At 37.8% G+C, this 22081-nt stretch overlaps 1 protein-coding gene across 5 annotated transcripts in view; it reads left to right on the top strand.

Moving 5' to 3' along the window:
• LOC103096394 (maestro heat-like repeat-containing protein family member 1) overlaps positions 1 to 21830 on the top strand; it is a 143553-nt gene extending 121723 nt beyond the window's left edge. For 4 of the 5 annotated variants that reach the window (XM_056818348.1, XM_056818347.1, XM_056818346.1 and 1 more), the window contains 9 exons: positions 1607 to 1744; positions 5572 to 5686; positions 6109 to 6261; positions 10297 to 10476; positions 14185 to 14334; positions 15317 to 15448; positions 17663 to 17732; positions 20255 to 20318; positions 21504 to 21830. In XM_056818348.1, the coding sequence (XP_056674326.1) occupies positions 1607 to 1744; positions 5572 to 5686; positions 6109 to 6261; positions 10297 to 10476; positions 14185 to 14334; positions 15317 to 15448; positions 17663 to 17732; positions 20255 to 20318; positions 21504 to 21510 (1009 nt within the window). In that variant the 3' untranslated portion in view covers positions 21511 to 21830. Of the gene's footprint in view, positions 1 to 1606; positions 1745 to 5571; positions 5687 to 6108; positions 6262 to 10296; positions 10477 to 14184; positions 14335 to 14467; positions 14560 to 15316; positions 15449 to 17662; positions 17733 to 20254; positions 20319 to 21503 lie in introns of those variants that run through there. The other variant, XR_008916557.1, reaches the window with a different exon arrangement.
• The last annotated feature ends 251 nt before the right edge of the window (positions 21831 to 22081 follow it).

The raw sequence follows: 22081 nt of genomic DNA, 5'->3' as shown, positions 1-22081 counted from the left end.
TACCATTTCACTGGCTTTAACCTTCAATGCTTCTCCACACCAAAGAAAGCTAAACTATAAGCAAAAAAAAATTTGAAACCCACTGCCTTGGAGATTGGAAGAGAAGTTCGCCATAGCTGTCAGAAGATGCTGACAAGGAGGATGCTGATAATACTTTGACTGCTCCCCTGTCTTTCTGGTAGATCTTCATGAGCTAGGAGTCAGAGTGTACCTGGAAAGATAGAGGGGCTTTGCCTCCTTGACTGTCCTAATTCATGAGTCTGAGGACCAATACTCTGGGAAGTCCCATGTCCCTGAACCACTTAAGAAGTTCAAATATCCTGGTTAAGAAAGTTCAAATCTGCACTCTGACTCCAATTCTGGTTCTTTTCTTCTTCAATAAAATAAGGAGGATAGACAAGATACTCTCTGAAGTCTTTTCTAGCTCTTAACTCTGTGGATCTATGAGCTTTGGACACCATTTGAGTCCCCCCTCAACTTGACCACAATTTCAATAAGAGCTGTATAAATTCGAGCCTCTCTGGACCTCAATTTTTTTTTATTTTGCACAATAAATTATTGGATAGTATGGTTAAACGATATGATTTTTGAGTCCCCTTCTAGTTATTACTTGATACTTTGAGAGTCTGGGGGTTGGAGTAATAATGTCTAAAAACTTTTTTTCAGTTGTTTCTCCAGTGTAAGAGTCCATTCTTTACTCCCCAAATCCCCCTATGTAATCAGGCTTCTTATAGATAAGTATGAAGAGACAACATTGATAGCAACAAGGTGCTGTCAGTTCCACTAGAAAACTACCAATTTGACCTCTTTTTCTGGGGATGAGGAGTGGGCATTTTTCCCAGCAGCAGCCTGAGGTCTCAAACTCTCACTAAAGACTATATTTCTTCTCCATTCCTTCCCCCCCCCCCCCATGCCCTCTATCACAGTTTGTTGTGCTTACCAGGGTACAAAAGTTCTTTATTACTGCTTTGCAGAGAAGGTAAGTGACTTGCCCAGAGTCACATGCAGCTATTGCATAATATTGTAAGAATGGGATTAGAGAGCCAAAAGATTTTATTTCTTGTGTTGTCATTCATTTGTTTTTCAGTCGTGCCAGACTGTTTATGATTCCATTTGGGTTTTGGGGGGCAAAGGTACTGGAATGGTTTTCCACTTCCTTCTCCAACTCATTTTATAGAAGAGGAAACTGAAGCAGAGGGTTAAATGACTTGCCCAGGATTACACACAGCTAATTAATGTTTGGGGCTGGATTTGAACTCAGGAAGATAAGTCTTCCTGATTCCAAGGCTGGCACTCTATCCACCCTGAACTCTTGTATCTCCTACCAACTGCAAATGGAAAGAAACTCCTTAATCTCCCAGCAAAATTCTAAAGTAGGGAATAGGGGATGGGTTGGACTATCAGGTATCTTCTTAAATATCAGGGCAAGAGCTGACCATAACAAGCAATCAAGGTGAAAGTAGCAATTTACATCCATGGATTGTTGACCAGTCAGGGTCTTTTTAAGCTAAGAACTTTGTGTATTTTCCTATTTACATATGTACTCCTTTCTGACCATTTGTAAAGACATGGTGGAACCAACTCTTCTCTCTCCTTCATTGTCTAGCTCCATGGAGGATGGATTTAAGAACTTTCTGGAACTCAAGGGATTCCACAGTGCTGTTGTTCAAATGGAAAATACACAAGTTTGGAAGTTCCTTCAGAATGCCCAGTTTGTACACATTGGAGTGACTCATTTGTGCAGGTAAAGATCAATCATCTCTTATTTATTAAGCACCTAACGTGGAGCTGGTCAGTACTGGACCCTAACTTGGGGAAAAGACAAAAAAAGTGAATGAAGTGGATGAATCAATAGTAGGACATACTTGCCGCCCAAAAGAAACAAAAGGCATCTGGATGCATGCAGTGAATCTGGAATTGTGACACATTGGGTGTGGGAGAATTTCTATATTGAAATTCCTTCTATTGAAGCAGACTAATTATAAGTATGAACTTTATAATATTTTAAATATTCTAATATCAAATATATTTAAAATATTTAAATAATATCTATTTAAGTATCTAAATAAACATCTATTTTTATAACATATTCATTTCCAATTACAAACCTTTCCCCACCCCCACATCTCCCTAAGGAGATATTTCTTACAACAAAGATTTCAAAAGGGTGGGAGATGAAGGGAGGAAGACACATGAGAAATTTAATGTAGCAAACAAATGAACATATTTTTTCTAAAAGAGCAAAGACAAGGGGAGGAGACACATTTCTGTTTTTTTTTTTTAATCCACCATGCCTAATCGTATATGCAATGTTTCTTATCCAGTTGCCTGCACCTCTGCAAAGAAGTAAAAGAGATATATCTTCCCTTCATTTTGGGGTCATGCTGGATCTCAATGTGTTACTTATAATCCCTAAGAGTTGTGCATGGCACTGGAAGGTGGAGTAACTTGATTCTGGCCACACAATTATTGTACATTTAAATTAAGTGTCCTCAACTCCAGTCACTCTGCTCTGCTCTGCTCTGCTATGCTTTTTCAGCTCAATCCTAGGTTTTATCAATAGATGATACAAAGCATCCAGGATGACATTTATTCTAGTGATGCTGTATCTGCCCTAGTCAACCCACACTTAGAGAATCATTTTCATTACTGGATGCCACATTTGAGGAAGGATTTTCACATGAGGGTTAATCTAAATGAGGGTTAATCTAAATGAAGGTGACCAGGTTGGTGAGGAAACTGGGGACCATGACAAATAAGAACAGGATATTTACTCTTAAGGCGGAAAAACTTTGTGGGACCATGAAATATTGAAACTCTATGCTCTGGGAAGCACCTTCTACTTGTTCTTCTTTGGACCCCTGGAGGATCAATGGATGGAAGTGATAGGGCAGCACATACAGATTCAGTGTAGAAGAAAACTTCCTACTAATTAAGGAAGGCAATGGTAGAAGTGACCACCTCAGGAAGCAGTGGTCTTTAATCAGAGTCTGGAAGACCATTTACTTAACAGAAGTATTGTAGAGAGGATTCCTGCTCAGGGATGGCTTGGGGTAGAGTGATAGTGATGCCTGAATGAGAAGCCAAGATTCTATCATCCTGTGACTTATTTGCTTATAAGAAGGAGCCATTACGTCCTAAAGTGGCAGAGATGAACTAGGGATGCAATGAAGCAGGTGTTCTGAGGGTGATGTCATCTGTGTTAGCAGGCTAAGCTGTGAAAATCTTAATGAAGGATGTGGGTCCTGAGCAGGGCTTGAAAGGATAGTTTGGCTGCTTCTGAAGTTCTGGTTCTATTCTGTGACCAGGACCACAGGCTTCTGGCTGATCAAAGACCTCTGCTATCCTTAATCATCTCAGTCCAAGTTTCTACTTCTGCCTGAGGGCAAGAATCTTAAAGGCTTGTTCTATCTTTTTGCCTGAGGGCAAGAATCTTAAAGGCTTGTTCTATCTTTTTCAGTCATGTGGAATCTTCAGGATCCCATTCAAGTTTTCTTAGCAAAAATATTTATGTAGTTTGCCATTTCCTTTACTAGCTCATTTTACAGATGAGGAACTGAGGCAAACAAGGTTAAGCGACTTGCCTGGGGTCACACAGTTAAATGTGGATCTGAGGCTGGATTTGAACTCAGAAAGATGAATTTTACTGATTCCAAGCCCAATATTCTACCAGGGGTCCCCAAACTTTTTACAGAGGGGGGCCAGTTCACTGTCCCTCAGACTATTGGAGAGCTGGACTATAAAAAAAAAAAAAAAACTATGAACAAACCTGTATATCTCTGTCTGGGATAGCATAGCAGAGGCTGCAGTACTGGCTGTGATGTGCCTGTCATACCCCGTCACTACCATCACTATATCGGACAGCAGTATACACTGCGGAATCCCCTCCCCCCAGATCATTGCTCACCATGCTGATGCTTTCCATTGTGCAGCTACATAATCCTCTTGTGTGGCACCTTGTTCTTGTTCAGTTACTCTCAGAACACAGCACCACGCAAAGGATTATGTCACTGGAAGTAGTACTGTACGTGAGAGACACCATGCTTTGCACTGCCGTCACATACAGTGCTCCTCTCACTGACCACCAATGAAAGAGGTGCCCCTTCTGGAAGTACAGGGGGGGCCAGATAAATGGCCTCAGAGGGCCTCATGTGGCCCATAGGCTATAATTTGGGACCCCTGCTCTAACCCACTGAACAAGCAAGCTGTTCTATTGTACTTACCAGACTGTTTAATAAATGATCTAATTAACTTTCCTGACATATATAGTCCCCTTATCTCCCTTATCCCCCCCAAAAGTATATTTGCCTTCCTCTCTAAAGATCCTAGCTCCTGAAATATCAAGATATTGCTCAGACTGGAGCTAGAATTATGGGTCTGTCAAGTTGGGTGTGACTCTTTTAATGAGGCCATAGAGCTCCCATAGGTAACTACTAAAAGTGCTTACTCACACTCAGCCTAATTAATATTTTCCTAGTTTATAGGGAGGAAATGGAAAAGATTTGGTTTTTCTCATTTTAATTTTAAATTTCTAAAACCACTTTAAATAGCTTCACATTTGCCCGCAGCTTGTCAGATATTAAAGAATACTCTGGTAGTATTTTGTTTTGACATTGGAAGGAGATTTTTGTTTGAAAAAGTTGTCTAGGCATTTGTTCTCTGAAATTTACCCAGAAAATCTGATATTCAGAGCAATTCCTCACTCTAACCTTGGTGACACTGCAAATCTTATTATTCTGCTAATATAATTCTGGTAATAATAATAATAACATTCTGCACCAAATGGCCAAAGTCATGGTTCAGAGTAAATGGTGTTGAAAATGGTATTAAAATAAAGAACCCTGTGGGTCAGTCAGGCTGTTCAGTGGATTGAAAGCCAGACCTTAGAGAGGGGAGGTCCTGGGTTCAATCTAGTTATGTGACTCTGGACAAGTCATTTAACCTCTATTGTTTCACCCTCACTACTCTTCTGCCTTGGAATCAATAACTAGTATTGCTTCTAAGTTGAAAGGTAAAGAGGTTTAAAAAATAAAATAAAATAGAACCCTGAAGGTTATTTAAGTAATAACAATAAGAAGAAGAAGAAGAAGAAGAAGAAGAAGAAGAAGAAGAAGAAGAAGAAGAAGAAGAAGAAGAAGAAGAAGAAAGGAAGAAGAAGAAGAAGAAGAAGAAGAAGAAGAAGAGAAGAAGAAGAAGAAGAAGAAGAAGAAGAAGAAGAAGAAGAAGAAGAAGAAGAAGAGAGAAGAAGAAGAAGAAGAAGAAGAAGAAGAAGAAGAAGAAGAGAAGAAGAAGAAGAAGAAGAAGAAGAAGAAGAAAGAAGAAGAAGAAGAAGAAGAAGAAGAAGAAGAAGAAGAAGAAGAAGAAGAAGAAGAAGAAGAAGAAGAAGAAGAAGAAGAAGAAGAAGAAGAAGAAGAGAAGAAGAAGAAGAAGAAGAAGAAACAAGAAAGTTTGGGTACAGAAAATCAAAAGGAAATTCTGCCAAAGACCTAGGGCAGAAGGGAAGGATTTTAGGAACATCTCTGAGACATTACCCTAAAATATTTCATTTGCTGCTATTCCTTTTCTTTATAGATCTTTGGTCCAGTACCCTGAGATCTTAAATCGCAATGTGCTACATAATCTTTTGCCTTTCCTTAAGTCGGCTGAACATGAATACAGAATGGTCTGCACTGCCCTGTTTTCAGAGGTAAGGCCAAGCCAGAGTCAGGAAAATATTGGACAACCAGTTAATCAACAGGAATTTATTAACGGTCTAGTTTGTTACAGGCCCTATGCTGGAGGCTGGGGATACAAAGACAAAAATGAAAAAGCCCCTACCCTCAAGGAGATTATACTCCATCAGAAGAGAAAATGCTTGCATAAATAGATTTATACAAAATAAGTTCAAGATAAATGCATGGTAATTTTGAAGGGAAACTATTAGCAACTAGGGTAGGGAGTGGAAAATCAAGAAAGACTTTACTTGGAAGATGGCCACTTGAGCTGAGGTTTGTAGGAAGATTGTATTTTTAAGGAATAGAGGTGAGGTGGGTGGGGGTAAGGAATAACTTGGGCTAAAGGGTTCCTGGGTGGGCACACTATGCAATGTTCACATTTTGTCTTCTGTAGCTTTTAGGTTGCCAGGAAATGGGGATGCTGGAGAAAAACTCATTGAATTCAGCTTTGAAGTTAGAAATAGAAAGAACCCAAGATGTCAATCCTGTTATCAGATTCCTGGCAGTAAGAGCTTTAGGAAATGCTCTTGTTGGGTTACCCAAGGAGGTGAGTCTACCTAGATTCTCTTGGGGTTTTGTTTGTTTATTTTTAAACCCTTGCCTTTGGTCTTAGAATTCCAAGTCAAAAATGGCAGTAAGGGCTAGGCAATGGTGGTTAAATGTCTTTCCCAGGGTCACACAGCTAGGCAGTGTTTGAGGTCAAATTTAAACCCAGAATTCCTATCTCTAGACCTTACTCTCAATCCATTGACCCACCTACCTGACCTCCCAAAACAATGCTTTTAAAAAATTGAGGGCAGCTATACAAATAGTAGAAGTCCATTGTCACCATTGTCTCACCCCTGCAGTTCTGATCTGTATTAGGAAAGATTCATCTCATCCTTATTTTTCATCAGCCTAAGCACTCTGTTGCTCCTATCATTCTCTTGAAAATGTTCTCTGTGTTTCTACACTCAGATGGAGAAATCCACATGGATTTTCATGTCTTCTTAACATATAATGCTACTCTGACACTCCTTCTATCAACCTGTATTTTTTTTTGAGAGGTGCGACATAAATTATACATCCCATTGCCAAATTCTGGTCATGAATCCCATTCAAACGAGTCTTATTCATGTTACAATTAAAATTATCTTGAGAGACTGATCTTTGGGTAAGAATATTAGTTGACTGATTATATCAGGTTTATTGGTTAGGCCAACATCAAAGCCAATAAAGTGATATAGATCTTCATGGTTGCCTCTCATAACTGGAGACAACCAGAGCTATCTCAGGTAAATTAATAAGTACATTTTTGGGAGCTCATTCTTCAGTCCCTTTCTTGATCATCCCAAGACACCTTTAACTGGTAATTAAGAGATGGTCTATCTACCCTTCCCCATATCTACGCCATAGGAAACATGTACACAGGACAAAAACTCTTGTTCACTTCAAAGTCTGTTAAAAAGGAAGACAGGGGGTAGCTGGGTAGCTCAGTGGATTGAGAGTTAGGCCTAGAGACAGGAGGTCCTAGGTTCAAATCTGACCTCAGACACTTCCCAGCTGTGTGACCCTGGGCAAGTCATTTAACCCCCATTGCCTAGTCCTTACCATTCTTCTGCCTTGGAACCAATAGGTTCCAAGACGGAAGGTAAGGGTTTATTTAAAAATAATAATAATTTAAAAAATAAAAAAGGAAGACATTCCTTGGGATTTCAAAGGACAAAGAAAAGGCAAAAAGGACAGACTGAATGGAATCTCTGATCCAGATCCCAGACAGGAATGCACAGTAATTCTCCCTAATATATAGAAATTAATACACTATATAAAAAATAAATTCTCACAATCATAGCTATTTTGATGATATAAAATGACAACTTCTTTTGTTTATTGCTCATATTCTGAGCATCCACATATTTAGTGGAAGTAGTATTATCACCAATCTGGACACCTCTAATTTTGTTGTTCTTACCAAATCATACCTGCTGTCTTTCATAAAGTCCATTTTTATAGCTTAATTTTATTTTATAGCAATTATATAGTTTAAATTAAATTTTCTGCTTTCCCTTCAGTTTTAGGGCAGCAAAATTCCAACCCGTCCTTATAAGAAGAATGTCATTATGCTATCTTAAGTGATAGTAAAGAGGGAAGAAAGGAAAGCTTGATTTTTTAATACCATTTCCAATGCCAGCTTTTCATTTCCATATCTTCTTTTATCTTTCAGAGTCCCAACTTTCAGTAGTGTCCCAACTGATATGCTTTTTTTAATCTGAGCCATACTTAAATATTCTTGAGTCTATGGTATGCCTGTACCAGGTCTAAACCCAGAACCAGATACCACCTTTTAAGTTAGTTACACATGGGAACCCTTGGGAAGCTAGTCTATTGTAAAATCTACATTACATACACCATCTGGATAGCCCTGCTTTTAAGTAGGTGTAATAATGATTGTTGATATTGTTGACTTGTTTCAGTCATGTCTGACTCCTCTTGGCCCAATTTGGGGTTTTCTTGACAAAGATACTAGAGTGATTTGCCATGTACTTCTCCAGATCATTTTACAGATGAGGAAACTAAGGCAAATGGGATGTAGTGACTTGTGCAAGGTTTCACATTTAGTGTCCAATGCCACATTTGAACTCAGGAAGATGAGTCTTCTTGACCAGAGACCTAACACTCTATTGCCCTACCTAACTGAGAAGGAATAATAACAATAGCTAGCATTTACATAGTACTTTAAATTTGCAGAGATTTACATGTTATCTCAGTTTATCCTTCATCTGATAACTTCATGAGATAAATGCTTTATTACTTCCATTAACAGAAGATGAAACTGAAGCAAACAGGCAAAGAGATTTGCTCAAGGTCTTACAAATAAAAAAAATTTTTTTTGAAACAGGATTTAAGTTCAGGACTTCCTGACAGCTCCAAGCCTAGTATTCTTTTCCCTTTGCCACCTGGCTGCATAGTATAAAAAATAAAATTGGCAAGTTATAAAAATAAAATATTTAGATGGAAAAACTGTTCAAATATAGGTTCAAAACTGTTCAAAATGGTTTGGATACTTTTGATGGAGATAATCAAACGTATCCTCAGTGATGAAGTGAAGCTCAAATGTGAACTTCCCTTCAGGGCCAGGTGCAAGGATGCTAAAAAGAATCGTATTATGAAAATAAAGTATTTATTGAAATATATAAGGATAAATAAAGATTTCTAATTCTAAGGGATTCTAAATCCACCCAAATAAACTCCCAGGTTCTGCAAGGAACTGCTTCTCCTTTGATTCACAGGCTACACTAATCCTCCCTGATCTGACTAACCCAAATTTATACTATCTAAATAAAAACTACTACTATTATCCTTATAAATCTTAACTTCACCTTCAAATTATAAAATAGCAAAGGCTAGCTGGTTGAGTCTCAACAAAAATCCATTTAGGACTCTGAGTCTTAAGAGACTCAGAGTCCAAACCAAAGACCAAGTTTTTTTCTTTGGTCTTCTCAGAGTTAAACAATTTATAAAAAACATAATAGATATTCAATAGTGTTTCCCAAATTGGGAAAGGAAAACACTGAGTTACTTCAGGTCTTTCCCTCAGAGAGAGAGAGGCAAAGATGTTACCTCCTCTAGCCCTGAGAGAGAGTCTCTGAGTGTGTGTCTCTGCCAACTGCCAGATACCAACTCCCAACTGCCAGAGATAGTAATTGACATAGAAAAACAGTTATAACTGTCACATCTGAAATTAACACACTCTCTCAGCTCTGCTTCAAACTGCAGTTCTTTTCTCAAGCCAGCCAGTTTACTTCTTATCCCTAAACTAATAAAAAACAATGCTTCTTTTCTAATATCATCCTTACACTAGGAATATTATTCTGGCTCGCATACCCATCATATTCCCCAAACAAGTGCAATTTAAAGGTAGATGTTGAGATTTATATAATAAAATTAGAGTGATTTAGCAATGGAATAAGCTATCTTGTGAAGTATTGAGCTCTCCTTCACTGTAAGTATTCAAACAGAATCTGAATGATTACCTATCCGAGAAATTGTATAATTCAGTCAGTGCTAATGTATTGATTACTTACTGTATTCCAGACTCTGTGCTAATGATTGGGCATAGAAATATTAAAATGAAATAGTACTTGTCATAAAACTTACAATGTAAGTCTTACATTCTAAAGATGAAAGATCTCATCATTGGATAGGGAGTTGGACTAGATTACTTATAATGACTCTTATGATCCTAATATTTCATTTCTGCTTAAAAAAATTAGGGAGGGAGGTGAGATAGCTCAGTAGACATAGAGAGAGGCATAGAGATGGGAGGTTCAGCATTCAAATCTGACCTCAGACACTTCCTAGCTGTGTGACCCTGTGCAAATCACTTAACCCTCATTGCCTAGTCCTTACCACTCTTCTGACTTGGAAATATATTGACTGAAAGACAGAAGGTAAGGTTTAAAAAAATAGTGTTTTTTTAGGAAATGGAGAGAAATAATTTCCATTTCAATAGTGAGATTTTGATTTTAGACTCAAATTTTAAAGGAGAGAACATAGAAAATCCTGTGCCATTGGAATGAATTTACATTTCTTTCTTTTATAGACACCTAAATGCAAGAAGATAATTTTTAAGGTCCTTACAGAAACTCTGTGCTGGGCCTGTGACCCATATATTATTGAAGAAACATTAATTGTGCTTGCAAAATTTGTCCCCTACTTGAAGACTTTGAAGAGGTACACTGTTCTACAGTTAGTTCTCCAGATCAGAGCATTATTGCGGGATGTAAGTATACAGAGACAGAGGATCTGCCTCCTTATGTATAAAGCACTCATTGCTCATCCTTTATGAGTTGTGGTTCAATGATTTTGTGACTTTATAAAAAATAACCATATTCCCTGAGGTTAGTTTACTCTGGCTGCCTGCCCTAACTTTATCCACTTTTATTACACTAAGAACCTGATGTAATCACCTTGAGGAAAAATAGTTGTGATTAACTATAATATTATAAGTTTTATAAGTTAGAACACAAAATAATATAATCTATATTATTATATTAATAATAGCATTATGTAAATAGTATAATACAAAATGATATATAATAAAATAAATTATTATATTTTAACAAAGACAGGTGGAGCAGTGGATAGAGCACTGCTACAAGACCCTGGGCAAATGACCTCACCTTGTTTGCCTCAGTTTCCTCATCTGTAAAATGAGGTGGAGAAAGAATTGGCAAACCACTCCAAGATCTTTGCCAAGAAAACCCCAAATGGGGTCATGAAGAGTCAAACATGACTAAACAACAAATAATATTATTAAGTAGCAGGTCATGATAATGAATTCCTGCAAACTCTGCTAGAGGAAGGAGGGGAGAAAAAAGAATCAGTGGTAGATGATTCGAGTTCAAGAATTCTAAGGTAGACTAAGCTGAGTCAGGCAGGTTCTTCGGTAAGACCAGACAAAATGCAATGAACTTCTGGGGATGGAGGCTCCCTGTGGAGGAGTGAACTGTGAACTGCCCCAGTTCATAAAACAATGAAGCAATTGAAAGCTTTTGTGCTGAATCAGGCCTGGGATTGGGTTGTGAGTGACTGTTGTACTTCTAGACTAAGTGAGACAAGAAAACCAAGTTTTGATAAGGATGAGAATGAAGATGATAATAATTATCATGTTGATGACTTCTGAGTAAATGGTAATTCAGTTCTCAATGTTCCTTCTCCCCTCAGCAGCACGTGTGGTGTTAGTCAGTCAACCATAATCTATACTCATTGTATGCCAAAAAAAATGGAATGCTTTGATGCCACAGAAATAAGATGGGTTCCTTATAATATAATTTATAATCCAGTTGCAGGGACAAGCATCAACATATAACATTTATAAAATAATGTAGAAAGCAAATCCAGGGTAATTGATAAAGTGTAAAAAACCACATCCCACCAAAAAAAAAAAAAGAATCCCTTACTGACTACTTCAAGTGAAAAAGAGGTGAATTACCTAAAGAGAAATTTAGAGTCAGATTTGTTGGGGGGTGGTGGTTAACCCTTACCTTTTATTTTAGAATCAATTGATTCTAAGGCAAAAAGAGCATTAAGGGCTTGGCAATTGAAGTTAAGTGACTTGCCCAGGGTCACAAAGCTAAGAAATGTCTAAGGTCATATTTGAACCCAGTACCTCTCAACTCCAGGCCTGGCATTCTACCCACTGTGTCACCTAGCTGCCCATTAATCATTACCTTATGATTATACATTCTTGAACCTCTAGGTCAGTAATGGTGAACCTTTTAGAGACTGAATGCCCAAAATGTAACCATCATGCTGTATGTGAGTCCCTTGTGTTACCCCAAATAAAGGAGGGAAGAAGGGTTCCCATTGGGCTGCTGGGCAGAGAAATATCCTCAGGCTTGTGGAGAGGGGAAGGGAGCAGTCCCCTTCCAGCATGAATGCCATAGGTTCACTAATATAGCTCTAGGTGGTTTTCCCTTGCAGAAATGGAAATAGTAAGATTTGGTCAAGAGAATACACACAAGACAAACAAAACAAATTAAAAAAAAAAATTAAGGTCCTGGGAAAATCCTGGATTATCATGGTTGGGTTGGCTTGCTGCTTTGGGAATTCCTTTCCAGTCTTCCTCTTGCATTAGTTACTGATGCATCCTGAAAGATGAAAGGATAAATTTAGAAATGTGAATGTTCCTTCCTGATCCATTTTCCTTAAGTATCCACCTTACCTTTAAGTATCACCCTACACCCACCCCTATAGGAGTATAAATGTCTACTCCCCAAGGAAATCTTCTAACTATTCATATTATTATTGGCAGGTGACATGATTTAGTGGAGACAAACAGAGAGAGAGAGATAGAGATAGAGAGACAGAGACAGACAGACAGAGAGAAAGGATGGAGGAGAGAGAGATATACAGAGACAGAGACAGAGACAGAGACAGAGACAGAGACAGAGACAGAGACAGAGAGAGAAAATGAGAACACATTTATTAAGTAGTTACTGGGTACTAGGCTGAGCCAAGTGGTGCAATGAATAGAGTACTGGGGTTGGAGTCAGGAAGACTCTAGTTTTGTGACCCTGGACAGGTTACTTAAGCCTGTTTGCTTCAGTTTCTCATCTGTAAAATGAGCTGGAGAAGGAAATGGCAAACTATTCCAGTGTCTTTGCCAAGAAACCCCCCCCCCCCACAAAAAGGATTGCAAAAAGTTGGGCATGACTAAAGAGCAATGTGCCAGTCACTGTACTTAGTGCTAAGTATGCAAATAAAATTTATGGTAGATGGTATCTGCTCTCAAAGATATAAATTCTAATGAAGGAAGATAACTAACACATAAAACATAAAGAAAACTAGAATTTGGGATGGGGTGGGGCATACACATGATGGTATGGCCTAGAGATGTCTGAGAAGTACTGTGGCCTGGCACCCAGCAATGTAAGATCCATTCTGGCCTCTAAAAGTCCAGGAGGTTGCAACTGCAGAGCAAAGTTTTCTATTGGAGAGAGAGTGGAAGGCAATGGCCCAAGTGGAGATTGCTCCTCTGGACATATCTGAGAAATTCTCCTAGGGAGTCGTAAATTGGTGGGAGGCTTTCAGTGTCAAGCAGAAGAATGTGGACTTGATGTTTTAATGCTGGGCTATTCTATCTATTGCAGATTCTTAAGAAAATTTCCCTCAAAAAAGTTTGTTTTTTTCATTTAATTTGACCAGAACTTTCATTGGTAAGCAGAATTCCCAGTTAGGCAAATCCCTCTACCAGTCTAGATCAGCCCTTGATCTTCAAGTTATCTTGGAGTCGCCTTTTTATGATATTGGGAGGTCAAAAGTCACACAACCAGGATGTGCCAGTGGTAGGAAAAGAACCCAAATCTTCCTTTCTCCAGCAACTCTCAAATCAATCAAGCCATGCTTTCTTTTCTCTCGAAAAAGACTAATTAAATATAGCCAGTTTGATTCTATTTAAAATCTTTAAATTTTTATTAAGTACCTATTGTGTGCACAGAACTGTTCTAGACTGGGAATACAGAACCAGATATTATTTAGAATCCCAATTTCAGGATTACAATCTAAGAGTGTAAATGTGCTGAAAGTTTGCTCCAAGTAGCAAGTAACTTTCTATGTTTCTCCACTGTGGGATAAGTCTATGCCCATGTCAGTGAAGCTGTGGCATGTATGCAGAGCTGGCACTCCAGGAGTTGCTCCGTTCCCCCTCTTCCCAACACCCCAGAACATTTTTTGCTTGCCCTGCCCCTATGTCCAGCTGCCCAAAGCAAACACTTTCTCCCTCAACTCTCTCTGGTAATGGGAAGGGGAGAGGGGCTTATGGACAGCTTAAATTTGCCCTCTGAGCACTTGAATTGGGAAAAGGTTCACCAACCCTAGTCTATTCTATGATATCTTTGCTGCATAGACATCATACTTCTGGATTATTATACTAGCTGAGACAGTTTTCACTACTAATTATTGTCTTTGCTCCATCTTGTTTCCATAGGAGGTGACCACCATACGTCTGGCTGCTGTCACTCTGTATGGACTCCTGCTTTCTTTTGCCAATAAAAAGCCTGTGTTTGTGGATCAAGTAGAGAAAAGCTTGGGTTCACTTCTGATCCTTCTTAAAGACAATGACCCCCGAGTAGTCAAAGTAAGAACAACTGGATGTTGTTGGAAATGGATAGCCAGGCTCAGCTATTCAGGACTAGGCTTCTTTTTATTGAGGACCATAAAAACTAGGTTTCTCTTGACTTCAAGTCTTTTTCCTCTCAATCTGTGAATAGGCATTGCCTACCAATTGGCACATAAAAGCAAGAATTAAATAACCCTGGCCTCCAGAAGCTTATTTTACTTGGGGGAAATTAAATGAATACATGTAAGTACACATAAAATATATACCAAGTTTTTATGGGAGAGAGGGGAGGATGTGTTGGTATCAGAAAAGATCTCCTCTAAGAACCTAGTCATGAAAAGACCTGAAGATTCCAAGAGGTAGTTGTGAGGATGACATATTCCAGGCAAAGGAAATAGTGCAAAAAGAAAGAGACAAGGGATAGAATGCCATGTACATGGAATAGCAAGGAGACCAGTTTGGCTAGAATATAGAATATGGCATAAGACAAGAAAAGTACTCTGGAGATAAATATTGAAGAGATTGAAATGTAAAAGATACTTATACTTTACCCTCTAGACAACAAGGATCTCCTAGAATATTTTAAGTGAGAGAATAATGTGGTCAGTTATATTTTTTAAATATTCCTTTTGGATCTTGTTGATGAAACCTTTTCCACTGATCAACTTTTTAAAATAAATTTTGACAGTAACTAAGCATTGCCAAAGCTTTACTGATTAAAAAAAAAAAGGAATACCCCTTTTGTAGCTGGGTGGAGGATGGATAATATGGATTGTATCAATTTATGTGTTAACCTCCTAGAGAAAAGTATTGTTTTTTTTATGTTTTGCACGTCTTTGCTTCTCCAGAATTTAGCCCCATGCCTGACATATAATGAGGGCTCAATAAATGCTTGCTGATAGATTGAATGAACATTATCATAGATGCAAAATTGCGTAACATACTGCTTTCAGTAACTAGGTTGTTGAATTCCCTAACACAGTGATTCTACTTCTTTCAGAGTTCTAGAATTGTGCTTAGGGATTGCTCTTCATTCCTCCACTCAGAGCCACTTAAGGAATTACTAAAGAATCTTCAACCTGAGGGAGAAATCAACTTCCCACAATTTTATGGCAAAGTGTACAATCTCCTGGTAAGTAGGCTTGCATGACTTAATGCTTCAGAACTGAAGATGTTTAGTCAGAAGAAAAGAGACTTGGGGAATTGCAGAATTAGCCCTATTTTTATTCAACAATAATTTTGCCATAGTATCATAAAACTATACTAAATGTGAATGAGTTGTCCATCAGTGAAATCATGTGATCATCACTTGTTACTATTCATCTTTTAATTGATTAATATTTTGAAAGTAAAAGAAAACAATATCATAGGTTAAATAACTGCCAGAGGCTTAAATTATTTAGAGCCACTCACTATTAACATCAACAAATATTTATAACCCTATTTAATGTTTGATTACTTTATGTCAAATCATGGTAGGCTTTGGGGGAGAAGGTTCCTTTTCTCAAGAGCTTACATTATCTGGTATGTAGCAGGTGATTAGTAAATGCTTGTTGACTGCTTGATTTGACTCTAATCAGGCAAATAAGACTATTGCATGTGATTGGAAACTAGGAGGAGGATATATATCAACATAAGGAAGAGTGTCCTAATAATTAAAACTGTACAGTAATGGAATGAGTTACCTTATGAAGTGGTAAGTGTTTCATCACCAAAAGTGTTCAAAAACCACAAAAATGTATCTTCAGTACATAAACACATCCTCAGGATGTTGTAGAGTTAATGGTCCTCAAATTATCATCTACAGCCCTCTATGGATCCTCCAGATGCTTTCTTCCAGATGGTTGAAAGTATTGTCATAATAATGCAATGGACACTCCTCCCTTTTCTAATAATATATCTGTGTGAGTTGGGAATTCTTTTATATATCTCAACCAAAAAAATATAACACAATAGATTGAGCGCCAAGGTTGATATGAGAATCCAAGTGTTTTTTACTTAAGTTAGACATTAAAGAGATTTGTGAAAATGTATAAACAATGTCACTCTTTTCACTATTTTTTGTTTTGGAAACATACTTATTACTTATTAGAATGCTATTTGTGTTACATGGAATTATTCTTATTTGAACTGAGATAATAAATTTCAGAATTTACCACTTTTTATTTGTAATGTGGTAAATACCAACAGATGTAACTACAAAATCATAAGCTCTTTAGTCCTCAATAATTTAAAAAGCATAAAGGGATCCTGAGACCAAAAAGTGTGAGAACTGCAGTTATAGAAGGAGCTCATGTTTCAGGTAGGATTTGGACACAATGACTTCTTCAGTACTTACCAATGGATAGTTTATGATTTCTGGAATAAATTAGATAATAGCAAGGGCACCCTGGCATTAGTTCAAACCAGTTCATAAGAACCAATTTAAAAATTTCACACCTCATAAATCAGCAAATACTACAATTAAAACTTTATGTATTGCTTTGTTGACTGTCTAGACTTAAGAAAGTGATGGAGAAAATGAAATAATTTAGATTAAACTTTAAAATATATCAGGCTCACCTTTTTTTTAATCTGAGAGAGACAATTGTTAAGCACTTATTAGCACATCACTGAATAGTAAGGCTAGCCTGTGAGCCAGGAAGACAGGGATTTAAGTACTTTCTCTGCAATATACTCTTTCTATGGCCAAAGGCAAGTCATTAAACCTTGCAGTGCACTATGACCATAAGTTACAAATAAGTTTGCCATACAGATGTAATTATAGGTTCAGATTCTACTATTTTTGTAAAAAAATCATTAAATGCTCAATTGTGTGGTATATGCTTAAAATGCTACAAAAGTTCAGATGGAAATGAATGCATCAAGGTCTGAAAGTCTTTATGGAAGAGGTGGAATGTAAGCTGGAGCATAGGTAGTATTTATATAGATGGCAGGAAGAAGGAAAAGCATTCCAAGCGGGGGGGGGGGGAGCATGATTGAAAACATGGAGATGGGAATTGGCATATTATTTTTGATGGCTAGTAAAAGCCCAGCCCAAATGGTAAAAGACTACATGGTAGTGTCGATGTCATTTTTAATGATGGGCATATAAGAGTGAGGTTCAACTGATTATCTCAACCTCCCTGAAAAGTCATAAGTAAGAACATTTTTGTATTTGAATTAGCCAATTAGAATTGATTATGAACAGGGTCTGTAGTCTTCCTTGAATCAATCAAAGGCGTTAGAGGGTGTTATCTACCACTTTGGAAAAGATCATTTCTTTTGGTCTGCTGCCCTAATAAAATAGTCAGTGACTAGTATGTCCAGGAAAATTGAATTTGGAGTATTTGCTTGTATTTTCTAGATGGAGGAGTACTCAGAAAAAGAAGATGAGACATTTTTTTCAAAAGCAGCATCAGCCTCTGAGATCCGCTGTAAGCAAAAAAACTTAACCTGAAAATAACCAAAAAGTAGAGTTGACTCTTGGAAAAACTGTGAAGCAGACCAAGTGTGTTTTTCATGCCCTGAACCCTCTCCAAACAATATAACTCTAATACAAAGTTGAATGTAAAAAATGTCATTAGGAGAGATACATTTACATTTTAGAAATAGAATTTCCTGGAGGAAACAAAAATCTCTCTTTAAGAGCAACTTTGATTCATTCAGCCAAACAACATACACTTAGTAAGAGTCTATTAGAACTAACTAGGTAACTGGGATACATAGGCAAAAATGAAACATCCTCTGCTTTCAAGGAATTAACTTTCTAATGAGGGTACATGTAAAAGGGTATACAGAGAAGATATAAAATAAATAGAGTAATTTGCTGCAAAAGGCACTAGAAACTGGAAGAATCCATGAAAGGCTTCAAGGTGACATTCGAGAGCAGTTTTAAGGGAAATTGGGAATTCTAAGAGGTAGAAGTAATTAAGCAATGCATTCTCCAAGTAAAAAGAATAGTAACTGCACAAACATGGGATGGGAGATGGTGTATCATGTGTGGAGAACCACAAGAATCCCAGTTTGTCTGACATGTAGAATGTTTGAAGGGAAAGAATATTTGGATTTAATCCTGTAAGACACTGGGAACCACTAGAATTTATTGAGGAGTGACTCAATCATATCTGTGCTTTCGGAAAATAATTTTGGCAGCTATATAGAAAATGAAGCAACAAAGAAAGTAGACATTTGAGGCAAAGAGACCAATTAAAAGGCTATAAAACTATTTACACTATTAACACATCCCTGACTAGTGCTTCACAAATTATCCTACTCACTTGGAACAGGACAAATATAAGGAAGAATGATATAATAATATGGAAGTAGATATCAAGTGACAACATTTGTTTGTCAGTTCTGGGAGTGGGGAGAGAAGAGGGGAGGAAAAGAAAATGAATCATGTAAACATGAAAAAATATTTAAAAATAAAACAACGCATGATCATTGATAAGAGAAAGGGATGAGGAAATTGAGGATGGAGGAAAGTATACCTTTGAACTGGCTTATCCATGGATGAAGGCAGAGAAGGAAGGCTAGAATAGCCAGTTTAGGCATGATGGCCTAGAAAAGAATTGAGGAGTGGAGGGAATAGAACTCATAATGAAGATTAAAACCAGGTTTAGGAGTCCTAAAGCATTACGAAAGGTGGAATGATGAAAGATTAGGATTAGATAAGAGAATTTCAGAGTTTATGAATATTGACCTATGGGAAATGGTACGGTCAAGAATATGTCCATCTCTGTGTGTAATCAAGGTGGAGTAGAAAGGTAGGTCATAGGAAGTGAGCAGATTGAGAAACTGGGAAATCAGGGTATTTGATGGAGTATCAGTGTGGATGTGGAAGTCCCCTAGTATGGGGATAAGAGTTGGGGAGAAGATTTTGAGCAAGGCACTGAACTCACTGAGTAAGAAAAGAGAAAGACCTGAGGTTTCTACAGATAACAGCCACAAGGATATAGACTGGTCAATAAATTTAGATACCTGTGAACATCAAAGAAGAGAGGTTGCTTCTTAGAGATGGTCAAGAGAGTGTCTGGAAGAAGAAATCATGAGTAAAGCTAAAGACTGAATCTATGATTTCATTGCTATAGGGAGGAAACTTCCTCTACCAATGGAAGCTAGAACTTTCTCAATGACCTAGTCTTAGAGTTGCCTTGGATACAGAGACGAAATGAGTTGCCCAAGATTACACCAACAGTATGTGTGACTTGAACTCATCTTCTTGACAAGACCAGCTTTCTATCTACTACTCCATGCTCCCTCTCAATTTTGTTGGAGTGTTACTAGGAGAAGATATATAGCAAGTTTTTCAGAACTATCATGCACAGTTTGTCTGCAGATTCTTTCACTTGCAAACATTTCATGAGTGGTTTCAGCTCAATATAGTCATATCTACATGTTACCAATTACCAGGATGCTCAGAAAGGCCTTATAGAGGAAGTACAACTTTTCCTGGGTTTTAAAGGAAGCCAGGAATTCCAAGAAGTGCATATGAGAAAGAAATACATTTCAGGCCGGAGGAATAATAGGCTTTACAAATGCATAGATATGTGAGATGGAATATTATGAACAGAGATAGGAAAATGGCATGTATGAGGATAGAAAGGAGGCCAATCTGTCTGGTCCATAAAGTACGTGAGGGGGAGTAATGTGCTACTCTTATGAGCCCAAAAGTGGTCCATTTCTATATTTGATTTTCTGGTGAGCATAACATATAAGGTATTCTCCAAATCATTTTATGCAACAAAAAAAATCAAGTGCCCAAAGGATCTTTGCTACTTCTTATTCACATTTCAATTACATCTCTAGAGTGGCCTAGTCTTTGACTGCTAAATCCAATCCAATCCCAGCATGTATTAAGTATCTATTACAGTCAAGGTGTAATACTTGGTTCTGGAGCCAAAACAAAAAAATAAAAGTAAATAAATAACTCCACATCTTGTTGTGTGGTCTTCAGGTTTCATGGAGGAACAGGATATGAACATCAGCACATCTGGGAACCCCAAGGAGTTCTTGCACCTGTAAGTTCTTGTATTCAAGAGACTAAATTCCTGATGCTTAAGCTCATACAGAAAAATTTCATCAAACCCTATTTATCTGTGATTGATGCTATTTTGATCTAGGCTGGGCTCATTACGTTTTGTACTAACTATGAATGAATGAAAGGTTCACTAAGCAATTTAAGAGAATATATAAGACTGGAGGAGGGGGGCAGCTGGGTAGCTCTGTGGTTGAGAGCCAGGCTTAGAGACAGGAGGGTCCTAGGTTCAAATCTGGTTTCAGACACTTCCCAGCTGTGTGACCCTGGGCAAGTCACTTGACCCCCATTGCCTAGCCCATACCACTCTTCTGCCTTAGAACCAATACACAACAGTACTGATTTTAAGATGGAAGGTAAGGGTTTAAAAAAATGATTGGAGGAGGGTAAAAAGGGAGAAAATATTCAACCCACTTACGCAGCAGGCTATCATAAAGAATTGAACAGTTTTTGCAGGACTGTCATTCCTAGCCTGTCTGTACATACTTTCACTTGCAAACACTTCAGGAGCAGTTTCAGCTCAACATAGCTGTATGTTCATCAAGTATTCACTGAATTCCTAATCTGGGTAATGCTATGGAAATATGAATATGAATAGGATATAGTTTCTGTTCTCAGAGTTTATGATTTAAAGGGGAAAAGATAAGAAAGAGTATGGAAGTACAGTGGGAGAAAAGTAATGGAGGTAATATGGTTAGTGGAAAGAGGACTCATTGTCAGAGTTCAAAACCCTGCTCTTCCTACTTATTACCTATGTGACCTGGGGTTCCTCTATGAGCCTCAATTTCTTCTATCTATCTATATTATCTATCTATAGATAAGACAACTGGACAAGATAATCACCAAAATCCCTTATAACTCTAAATCTCTGATCCATACCAATTACCAAAATAAAACTTAACTTTGAAGCCTTAGCCCACTAAATCCTCTTGCTTTCTCCAAAACCAAAGTTATTTTGGTGTTTATTATCTGCCCTATCTAAAGGTATTGCTGGTGGTATGGGACCTAACTCTCATAGAACTAGGGCCTGTCGATGACTGTAGGATCTTGGCTTTATGGATTAGTCTAGAGGGGATAACTTGAACTATTTGCAGGGAAATTCCAGGAAAAGTGTGATGGGTCTTATGCATGTTAAGAATTTCATATTTTTTGCTATTCCTTGCTCTAGACTATAACCCGGTCCTGGACACAAGGACCCTGCGATGAGGACATACCCCTGGATACTCCATAACCAAGAGCCTCTTATTCCAGATGCAGAAGAAGCTTTTTCAGCCCTTTTAGAAGAAACAGAATGGTCTTTGTGGCCCCTTACAAGCTTTAGAGATTCCGTGAAGGCACTAATTCCCCCAAAACAATGAAGAAAAGAGGAGTTGAGGGCCAGTTTCAGGATGGGGGTTGTATAAATTCAGATATCCAGGGGGAAATAATTATTAGTTATTTTGAGGATGCTTATATGGATTTAAATTATATAATTAAATATTAATGAAGGTAATTATTTTCAGACTTCTGTTTGAAGTGGCTGGCATAGTAGGTAGAATTTTAGGCTCATAGACAGGATCTGGTTCAAATCCTGCCCCTCACTTTTTCTGGTTATGGTACCCATAATCTCTCTATGGCACAACTAAGCCTAACTTGCAGTAGGGGGTGGGCTAAAGGGCAGTCTCCATACTAACTTTGGCTTCCCAATAATAAAGAGTATTTGGGGCAGAAAGATCAGAAATCAGAGCTAAGAAGTAAGGCAGGTAA

This window comes from Monodelphis domestica, chromosome 2 (assembly GCF_027887165.1).
Source record: "Monodelphis domestica isolate mMonDom1 chromosome 2, mMonDom1.pri, whole genome shotgun sequence".
Classification (NCBI taxonomy): Eukaryota; Metazoa; Chordata; class Mammalia; order Didelphimorphia; family Didelphidae; genus Monodelphis; species Monodelphis domestica.
This window is presented reverse-complemented; position numbering and strand designations above follow the sequence as displayed.